Source organism: Echinops telfairi, unplaced genomic scaffold (genome assembly GCF_000313985.2).
Source record: "Echinops telfairi isolate 266 unplaced genomic scaffold, ASM31398v2 ScPeMD7_5;HRSCAF=22, whole genome shotgun sequence".
Classification (NCBI taxonomy): Eukaryota; Metazoa; Chordata; class Mammalia; order Afrosoricida; family Tenrecidae; genus Echinops; species Echinops telfairi.
Window position 1 is genome coordinate 15,589,512 of NW_022103901.1, and position 10,556 is coordinate 15,600,067.

Genomic DNA, 10,556 nt, shown 5'->3' on the forward strand with positions numbered 1-10,556 from the left:
CCTAATGTGGGAAACAGAGAGATTTCTCCCACATCATATATCCTGACCCTGAGAACCATTTCTCCCAGGATGAGGATGACCCTAATGTGGGAAACGGAAAGATTTCTCCCACATCGTCTCCCCCAAATATGTTAGACTTAGAGGACACTGCTTGCAGCCAATGGTAAAAGTTACTTCCCTTGAGGCAATCAGCTGCCAGACAGCTGCGGGCCTGCTCCCTGCTGCAGGGGACAATGGGCTACTTCTCCCTGAGGCTTGCGACCATTAGCTTGGTTCCTGTAGGTGGGGTTTACACCCTACTGAGAATGGTTCCTCTGGAGGTCCAGAGAACAGGTCAAACCCTCTCGGTGACATCAAGTGAGGCTGCCCTCCTGAATCTAGGATCCACCCACCTTGTCACATGGATAACCCCAATCCCTTCTCTTCCTATTGCGTGTACACCCCTAGATTGTCCCCCTCTCATTGCTCTATAACCTATAGTGCAACCCCTTCCTGTGATGTATGTCTTTACCTGTAATCAGTGGGCTTGCACACTCTCTCCGGAGATATATAGGCCGGGGTTAATAAAGAGCTCGCTCTCTCGGCTCCTCCCTTGACCTCTCCTTGGCTTCCTCTCCTCCCCTGTTCCCTTTCCCCTTGTCCTCCTTCCCTTCCCCCTCTCTCCACATGGACCACCAAGCGGGGCTGAGGTGAGCATGCTACCATGAAATGTGTCTGACTCCATTATTTCAATCTCTCTTCTATCTCATGCTCTCAGTGACTTTAATATAATAGTTATATGTCTCAACTGTACAACTGTGCCTATCGAACCCGTGGTTGGTGGGGGAGGGCTGGCATCCCCCCCTTCCGACCATACCCTAAGGCAGCGGTTCTCAACCTATGGGTTGCAACCCCTTTGGGGGTCGAACAACCCTTTCACAGGGGTCGCCTGATTCATCACAGTAGCAAAATGACAGTGATGAAGTAGCAACGAAAATAATTTTATGGTTGGGGGGTCACCCCCACAGGAGGAACTGTCGGCATTAGGAAAGTTGAGAACCACAGCCCTAAGGGAAGGACTCCCCCAAATGGTGGCTCTCAACATCAAAGCTCTGTTGCTGGGACATCTTAGGAGTCCCTGCAGACAGGGGCTCCGAGACCTTCAGATGGAGAAACTGGGGAGGGAGGCTCTTCACAGGAGAAACCTTCCCATATGCGTTACCCCAAAGACCGAGGTCTCTCCAGGTAGGATCCTCCTAATGGGGTCTCTGGGACAGAAGCGCCCACCTATGGTGGCCAAGACTCACCCACGCAGTTAGGGTGTTCACTGCTCCAGGCTGGCCGGGTGCCATTGAGGCAGACAAGGGTCTCCTCGCCCTGTAGCTGGTAGCCCGAGTCACAGTGGAAGGTGGCAGTGCCTCCAGGGTGCAGGTCTGTCACACTCACGTCCCCATGGGCTGGCCGGGGAGGGAAGCCACAGCTCAGGAGGTAGGCTGCACCGGGTGAAGCAGAGAGCAGGACTTATTTTTCCATGTCACCCCTTCTCACCAATTGCCCCGGGGCTGGCTTGTTCCCCACCTTCCGGTGTCCGGGGGCCCAAGCCAGCTCCGTACCAGAGTCCACGCTGAAGAGCCCCTCCCAGACGCTTCTCACAACGAGGTCATTACAACCTTCCCTTCTCGATCCTACCCTTTCTCAGCTACCCGCTGGGCTCCGCATTTTCCAGCTGAGGAGGCCGGCGCTCAGAAAAGCGGGTCTGGATCTTGGCACTCATGCGCCTTGTGACCACGCACTGGCAAGAGAGGAGATGTGCAGCGCTTGCTCAGCCTCCAGAGTGGGGCCACTCGGCGTTTGGGAGGGAGGCCAAGAGAGCCTCGCTGACCCATTTTCCAGATGTGGAAACCATGAGAAAATCAGGGTCCCCTAACAGTTTTCTTCTCTCCACGGAAGTGCACCTGGTGGCATGGGGTTAATGAGTGGGGCTGCGACCTGCAAAGTCAGCAGTTCGAAACCACCAGCCGCTCCTCACGGGGAAAGGAAGACGGGCTTTCTACTCTTGGGAAGAGCGACAGTCTTGAAACCTCACAGGAGCAGTTCTACCCTGCCCTAGAGGGTCTCTATGAGTCAGCACCCACTCAGTGGCATTGAGATTTTTGTATTTTATCTGAGATGCACCCAGGTAATCTCATCCAGGGAAGCCGTGTGAAACTCGGCTTGGACTATCTTGTTTTGAAAGAGCTGTCTCACTGCCCTATGGCAGGGCGTTCGGAGGAAAGTCGTGCTCCACTCAGGAACCGGACTGCCCTCTTAGGTGCTGCACCGGGCGCCTTCTTTCTGCCCCAGAGGCGCAGCACCAGATGGGGCTCCTCCCCCGGGGCGGTGGTCTGTCCCACTCTGTACGGCTGGATTTCTTGTGTTCTTTCTGGAAGCCCCCTAATATCCTTGTGGGACCAGATGGAGAAAAAACAAATGAAGGACTCTGATCCTCATCCTGAAAGAGTTTGGGGTGTCAATGTTTCAGAGCCAAGCCGAGCTCAGCACAAAGGCTTTCTGGAGAAAGCACGTCAAAACCAGAACTTGAAGGGCAGGCTGGCCTGGCTGACAGGGGGTACCAGCGGGCCTAGGCCATGGCGTCCTCAGACTCTTCAGCTCTCTCAAAGACCTGGCCCATCTGGATTTTACAATCCAGCAAGCATTTCCTGGGTGGGCTCGAACCAAAGCCAGCTCTTGACCTTGAAGAGCCCAGAGTTTACTAGGATCTCGCTGCCATCGAGTCATTTCTGACTCACAGGGAGCCTCTAGGATGGACAAGAACTGCCCCTATACATTTCCGAGACTACAACTCTTGAAAGAAGTGGAAAAGCCTCATCCCTCTCTTGCAGAGCGGCTGGTGGTTGTGAACTGCCAACCTTGTGTTTCGGCAGCCCAACACGTTACTCACTACGCTACCAGGACTCCAAGGACCAAGATGGACAACAAAACCCAGCTCTCCAGCACGCAGTGATGTGCACACTGTAGCCTGTGCCATGACCGGTGGTGACCCACCGAGTCAAGTCCAAACGCCTTATAAGGACCTTCAAGGCCCTCCACGGCTGAGTCCAACCCAGCGCCTCCGCCTTTGGTCTGGCCACTCCTGACCCGTGTTTCCTCCACAGTTGGAAGTGCCATCCGAATTTTGCTCACAGCACTGCCCCTACTGGAAGGACTCCCTCCTCCTCCTCTTTTCTCAACTTCCAGCAAGTCACGGGCTGACGGCGGCTTCCGAGAAGCCTTCCTGACACCTCCCATTCCTAGCTGAGATGTTGCTCCCTTGCCGGCGTCTAATCATCACATTGACCAACATCTAGTGCCCTCCCCCTCCCCCCTCCAAGAGACTGAACCAGGCCATGCTGCACACTTTACTGGACTTCTGAAAAGCTAGCTGGCTCGCAACTGACCTCAGAAGCAGCTGGGTGGGGGGGTGCTCAGCGTGGAGACAAGCGGATCTGAGTTCTCGTCCCAGCTCCACACCCTGTTAGCCGGGTGGCTTTGCCTCTAGAGACCTCCCACCTGTTGATGGCCACAGTGGTTCCTCCCACGGAGGATCCGCCTGGAAGTGACATGAACTTGGAACCACCAACAAAACGCGGCGCACACAGGGCCCGGAGCAGGTGCTCAGGAAACACGAACCGCCTATTCCTCAGCCTCGGTCAATGGCTGAGTGCGGCGGAGCAGTGGGGCGGGGGTGGGTGGGAGGGAGTCCTGGGGTCACTTAACCTTGGAGTCTCTTTCCCCCTTTGGGAGAGGGGGCTGCCTCGGCCATCCCCTCGGGTCCCTTCCTGTGAGGAGCAAATGGATTCGTGGCTGGTGAAAAACCAAAATCAAGTCGACTCATGGTGACCCTATAGGGCAGGGTAGGACCGCCCCTGTGAGTTTCCCTGACTGTAACCAACTCTTCATGAGAACAGGAAGCCCAGACGTGGCTGGTGGTTTTGAACTGCTGACCTTGCAGTTGGCAGCCCAACAAGACCCCACAACGCCACCAGGGCTCCTCACTGTTGGTGAAAGAGCTCAGGATAAGTGGGAAGGTTTGCTGGACTTGTGGTGAGCGCTGGAGGGCTCCTTTGGCTGTTCAGAAGGGTAAGGAAGCCAGGTTGGAAAGGGCTTAAATGGGGTCTTGGTCCCATGGGTGCCTGGGGTGGCTGCTGAGCAGGGCAGCCTGAGGCAGGCAGAGGAGGCCCATCTTTGCAGCAGCCCTGCTCCCCACTGTCCCACTTAGCCTCGGAGTCCTACTTTAAATGCCCTGGGGAGGTTGGCTGCTTAAAGCAGACCTGGAAGAGCCGTGCTGTCAGACCTAAAGTCCAGCACTTGGTCATGGGCCAATCTGTGCTCCCCACCGCCCAGGCCCACTGCCACCAAGCCCAGGGGCCTGGCTCACTGGTTCCTTGACCATAAAGCCGAGTGGGGGATCTCCCCACCTGGGGCAGCTGTCCCTGGGGGCAGCTCTGCGTCTCTGGAGGAGCAGGAGAGACGTGAGGAAGACACACACATGGTGATCGGTTAACGTCCACAGGGGATTTGGGCTCCTGGGGGCAGGGGACACAGGGCCAGGCAGGCTAGGAGGAGACACGGGCACTAGCCAACACACAAGTCCTACTCCGATTCTGCGCACAGGAAGAAAAGACCTTGGAGAATGGGGACGGTGGGCTGGGCCCCTTGCCTCGTGGTGCACACGCGTATGCGAGAACGCACACTGGCACGGGGGCAGGTTCTGGTGCACCCCGGTGGGTATGAATGTACCTGGGTGTGTAGGTCGCCTGGGGGCGGGTGCCCATGAATGCAGTCATGCACAAATATAGCCTGCCCTCCCCACAGCTGCCAGAAATGTCTTCCTCTGAAGGCTTAAACCATTTCAAAATGCCTCCCCCTCACCTGCCTGATAAAGTCGTCTGAACTCCTGACTGATGATGATGATGATGATGATGATGATCAAGTCCCTGGGGATCTGAATGCAACCTGCTTCCAAGTCAGGTCTCCACCTCCATCCTGCCCGCCCCCCCACCCTCTGGGCGTAATCACTACAAGCAGTAACCACCAGGCTTCAAATTCTTGCGTCTACCAGACATGGCTTTAAGCCCTTGACCTGCATGGACTCATTTCTGCTAACAACACCCTGGGGGTTGTATGACCACCACTTTTCAGAGGAGCCTGCAAGGCCCCGTGAGGTAGAGGTGGGGAACAAACGTGGCCCAGGTCACACACACCAGCGCAGGTCTGTCTTTCAGGCTGAATTAATTCCTTCAGCAACTCAAGGTTGCCCCTCCTCTCTAGGAATTGGAATGAGCCTTTTCGTCTGTCTGGACACTTGCCTCTCTCCTTCCCCCCTTCCTTCCTTCCCTTCCCCTGACTTCCTCGTCCTTTAGAGCACAACCTAGACGCACCGCTTCCTCCCAGAAAGCGTCCCGTGGGCGTCTGTTATCGGTTCCTTGCGCCTGCCTCTCCTCCACCATAGCCCTTCCCTCCCAGAACCATGATCCCCCGGTGACCGGTCTGTCTCTCCCCTGGATTGAATACCCTGACCTCGGATTTCTCTCTGGCTGTTCATTCCTCTCACAAGGCTATGACCTGGTCCGAAGCGGACACTCAATAAATCTTTGCCGACTGAAGAGATGAACTGCCACTTAGATGTGTGCGTCCGCAGACATAAAATCACACAGCGTGGATGGCACCCTGACAAGGGTCCGCTCCCTGCGCTCGGAGGGACCCCAGAGCTGTCTCCTGTGCCCAGCGTGGCCTCCGCCCTTGCCCTTCCACCAGGACCCTCACCCTGATAGTGGATCCTGAAGCCACCGCTTCGGGGGGCCCTCGGGCTCTGGAAGTGTAGGAGCAGCCGGTTGGTTGGGCTCCGGAGGACCTGTCCTTCTCCCATCATGGAGGAGTTGGCCAGGAGTCTGGGGGCAAGGCCTGGGGACCCCCCGCCGGCCAGCACCAGCAGTTCCTCTTCCCGAGACAGGTTCAGCATCTGCACCTAGAGAAGGCAGCGCAAGTCGGTCAGGTGGAGGGGGTGACTCCTTAAGGCCCCCTGCCTCCCGTCCCCCTCCCAGTGGCCCCAAGACCATGATGATATGAGTCATGTTGTCAACCTCAAGGAGAGTCTTGGAGATCGGATGAGTCAGAACTCAGGCCCAGAAAGGGCTGCTGTCACACGGCCCAGCTCCCTCACCCAGACAAAGCCTGTGCATGCTCTCCGGCCCAGAGTGTAGGCGCTCAGGGTCAGTTACCTGGATCTCAATGCCGTAGCCAGGGTAGACGTGGATGCTGTAGGTACAGTCTAGGAGCCCCGAGGCGCGGCTGGCAGTACTCCCCAAATCTGGAGACTCCACGTACCCCTCTCCCTCAGAGATGTTGTTGTTACACAGAACTAAGGAGATATAAATGCCAATGTTGAGAGAAGCCCTATGGTCTTGTCTTCCCAGGCAGGCAACTCTGGGGGTCCCCAACCGCCATTACTACCCAGCGCCCCCCCCCCCAGCTTTAATCTAGATGAAACTTGGGGAAAGGGGTCAGTCACATGGTAGCCAAATCCAACCTGCAACCTGTGACTACTTGATTCTGATTCGTGACAACCCATGAATTGCAGAGCAGAACGGGTCCAGGGCGGTTTCTGGGCTGTCATCTTTACAGAAGCAGATCACCAGGCCTTTCCTCTATGGCACCCCTGGGTGGGATCCACCCACCCACCCGCCCTTAGGTTCTCAGTTGAGCACAAACCATTTGGGTCACCCCGGATCTTGGCACGTGGTGCTTGTTCCTGTTGTCTGCCATGGTGCAGATTCTAATTCCTAGCAAGCCTGCTCGGCAGGGCTCTGCTACTCCCACAGGAGTCCCCAGGCTGTGATGGCATCGTGGTTGCATATTGGGCTGCTAACCGCGAGGTCATCAGTTCGAAACCGCCAGCCATGCACCGGGAGAAAGATGGGGCTTTCTACTCCCATAAAGAGTTCCAGTCTCGGAAACCCACAGCAGGTGGTCAGCATGGACTCCATGGCAGTGTGTGGGGTGGTTTGGATTTTGAATCTCAGTGGAGGAGATTCTCCCGCAGGGCGGCGGTGGGTTCTAACCGCTGGGTTAGCAGCCCTGTGCTTGAAGACTGCCTCCCCGGGACTTTACCGCACGGCGTAATCAAAACCAAACCTTCTGTCTTGGAATGGAAACTGCCTCACAGTGACCCAGTGGGCCAGAGGAGAGCTGTCTGAGAAGGTCTCCCAGGCTGTAGTTTTTATAGAAGCTGACTGCCTTCTCTTTCTCTCAAGGAGCGGTGGGTGAGTTCGAACCATTGACCTTTCAGTGAGCAGCCAAGTGCTTAACTGCTGCCCCCACCCCTCCCCAGACTCCTTTGGCACATAGTAAGGGTTAGCCTTTATTATTATCACGCAGAGGTCTCTCTCCCACCTGCACCTGGCATCCCTCCTTCCACCTGGCTCCAGAAACCCAATCTACCATCTAGACCCCCAGCCCTCCTTTCCTACACAGATGCTCCTCCCACCTGCTTTAACTGCCTCACCTGGGCTGGTAACGGTGGTGGTGACAGTGGTGGTGGTGATGATCGTGGTGGTGGTCTCCTCTTCTCCCCCCTCTGGCCCGGCCGGCGGGCCTGGGGAGGCAGTGCCAGGTAAGGGGGGTGGCGTGGTTCCTGGCGGTGGGGTCAGCAGCTCTGGTGCTGTGGGGCCTGCCCCTCTGGTCCCCTTTGGGGTCACAGCTGTTGTCAGAGGTCCTGTCCCTGGCTCAGTGGCCCGAGGGAGGGAGGGTGCAGCAAGAGTCTGTCCAGCAGGAGGGGTAGCTAGTGTGGGGTCTGGGTCAGATCCTAGGAGAGTGCAAAGAAAGTCAGGGCAGCTGGGTGCAAAGGGGAAGCCCTGTTGAGGGTCAAGGCTGGGTAGCCCCCACTGGACACAAAAGGCCAGACCACACGGTGGAGGCTCCCCATCCTCCAGCTTTCTACCCCAGTTCCCTCCTCCCCAGGCTTCCTGCTTCACCCCACCCCCTCTCTGCCTCCCAGCTCTCTACCCAGGCCTTGACTCCTCTGTCTCTTTGAGCTTCTCTCTTGACTCAGCCTGGTGCTCACTCTCTGGGTTCTCCCTCTCTTCTAGTGGGGGGACCTCCCTTGAGCCCTTCCTGGGACACTCCACTTCTCATTAGAGTAGAGACTCTCCATTTCTCTCTCTCCCTGACCTGGAACTCTACCCATCTCTGGGTTTGTCTCTCTCTCCCACCCTCACATCCCAGAATCTGTGTGATTCCGAGTTTCTGTCTGTCTTTCTGGGTGTCCGCTCACCATCGCCCTCTCTTTCCAGCCGTCTCTGTCCCCCTGCACAGCCAAGGCCTTTCTGGGGCTCTCACCCCACACTCTGCAGTCACTCCCTCCTAGCCCAGCCCCCAGCTCCTGGAAGCTTTACCCAGGTCAGCCTCCCTCCCTCCCTCTCTCTCTGCCCCTGGGGAGCCTCACCCGGTAGGTAGCCCATCTCTGGCCCCTTTCTCAGCAGGGCTCCGTGGATCAGCTCTGCCAGCACCTCAGTGGCCACGGTGGGGGTCTCGCTTCCGGACTCCGGCTGTAATTCTTCTTCTGTCAGGGGAAGACCTGGAGGGGAAGTCTTGTGAGCCCCACACCCCTCTCTTCTTTAGGGACCTCATTCCAAAGCTCCTTCTTCTGTAGTCAGTCAGCTGGACTTGCAGGGGCCCACAGGGGCCCACCAAGGGCTGAGAGCCAAGGTTGGGGGAGGGGATCCCAGCCGCCTCTCCCACTCCAGCCCCCCCCCCCCCTTTCCCTCAGGATGCTGGGCCTTCAGGGAAGTACACTGCTCCTGTGGATCTTGGGCAGCCCAATGGGGACAGAGAGGGGTCATCAGTCAGTGCCGCCTTCATTGTCACCTCAATGGCGCTCTGGGCTCTGCGACGGGACTGGCAGCACCTCCTGGCCCTTGCTTTCACAACCTCCCAGCTTTCTCTGGGTTTCAGTGTGGTCTCTCTCTCTCTCTCTCTCATTAGCCGCAGTTTCTGTCTTTCCCTGAAGTCTGACTGGGGGTCAGAGTGGGTGGGGGGACAGAAGATCCGATCCCTGAGTGCTGTCTCTGTCCACCTGTCTTTGTCCGTGTGTCCGAGAACATCCATGTATGCAGCGCCTGACGTCTCTCCCAGCACCTCCATCTCCGGCCCAGGTATCCTGGGTGTTCCTGCCGCCTCAGCAGCCATCCCCACCCCCAGATCCCCAGCCCTCCTTCCTGGGTTTAACCCCTAAGATGCAGCTACAAGCATGCCCTCATTCATTTCTCCATACACACACCCCCGCCAGGTAGAGGCTTAGGGGCTCTGGGAACAAGCGGACAGCCAAGGCTGGTCCCTGCCTGTTCTCCCCTCCCCCACGGGCTTGCCAGACCCAGATGGTGGGGTGTGCTTGGAGAAAAGAGGGAGGAGGACACCCCCTGGGAGCCCCCCCCGCCCCCCATCCTCTCGTTCTTACCCTGGATCCAGGGACAGCTCAGCAGAATGAGGAACAGCAGCCGGGGAGGCAGCGGCGGGTGCTGGGCCCTGGGGGTCCCCATGGCGACTCAGCCGATCTCTCTGTTTGACGCCTCTCCTAAATAATCCAGTTGCCACCTTGCCTCCGGCTTCTCTTTTTCCCTCAATAGATTTTTTTTCCTCCTGATACGGTTCAGCAAAGAAAGCCAATTTCTGTGCCCCAGGGATGAAAGGATGGAACTGGGCTGGGGGGCGCTTGGAGGCCCCCCTTTGCCCAATCTCTTCAGTCTTCTGCTCCCAGGTCCGTAGTCGAGGGGGGCGCGGCCACGACTGCAAGGGGTGGGGCCAAGAGGCCCGAAAAGGCCGGGTCACCCGGTTACCCTCTTGCTCAGGCTCCTGGGCTGAAACCCCTAGCTGGGGATACGGGGAGGGGCGGAGCGGTTTCTGGAGGCTTGGAAATCGGGAGGGTCTCCACTGGGCTCTAGAGGACTTGGCGGGGAGGGGGTGGTGGTGGAACCCGGAGAGAGTGAATCTGGGGCTGCGGGAGAGAAAAACCAAAAGGTGTCAAGCTCACGTCAGATCCTGGGGACGGGCGAGGGGAGGGGCCTAGGATTTATTTTGGGAGGGGAGGAGGAAGTGCAGAGGGAAGAAGGAGGGGCTATTGGAGAGAGGACCCTCGTCACCCTCACTCGGTCAAGGAAACCCTCCGGTCCCAGCAGTAATCCCGGGCCCCACGGCCCCTCCTGCCCCCGCCCCCACCCTGTTCCAACACGTCTGGCATCCGAGTCTCCGCCTCCCACCAAGCCTGCCGGGCACAGCTCAGCTCGCTCCTGCTCGGCCCCCCAGTATGCCCCTTGCCCACATCCGGGCCCCTCCTGAGACGTCTTCCTTTTTATTGAAGCTCATATGGAAAGGGTGTCCCCTTCCCCGCAGGACAATGGCGAATTTCCACGGCTCGTGTGACGGGACACGGCCTGGGCAGGGGATAGCCCTCCCCGTGCGTAAAATACACCCCGCGGCCAGCGAACTGCCCTCGCTGCGCCAGCGCTGCGCCTCTCCGGGCCCGCGCGCCCGCGGAGCGCGCC

At 58.0% G+C, this 10,556-nt stretch overlaps 1 protein-coding gene across 2 annotated transcripts in view; it reads right to left on the reverse strand.

Annotated features, from left to right (window-relative positions):
- The window catches only part of SEZ6L2 (seizure related 6 homolog like 2), a 23,078-nt gene extending 12,949 nt beyond the window's left edge, over positions 1-10,129 (reverse strand). The window contains exons 1-6 of one of the 2 annotated variants that reach the window (XM_004705675.3): positions 9,473-10,129; positions 8,462-8,593; positions 7,523-7,822; positions 6,240-6,379; positions 5,785-5,986; positions 1,287-1,472 (exon numbers count right to left, since the gene is read on the reverse strand). In XM_004705675.3, the coding sequence (XP_004705732.1) occupies positions 1,287-1,472; positions 5,785-5,986; positions 6,240-6,379; positions 7,523-7,822; positions 8,462-8,593; positions 9,473-9,554 (1,042 nt within the window). In that variant the 5' untranslated portion in view covers positions 9,555-10,129. The remainder of the gene's footprint in view (positions 1-1,286; positions 1,473-5,784; positions 5,987-6,239; positions 6,380-7,522; positions 7,823-8,461; positions 8,594-9,472) is intronic. The other variant, XM_004705674.2, reaches the window with a different exon arrangement.
- Positions 10,130-10,556: the final 427 nt, after the last annotated feature.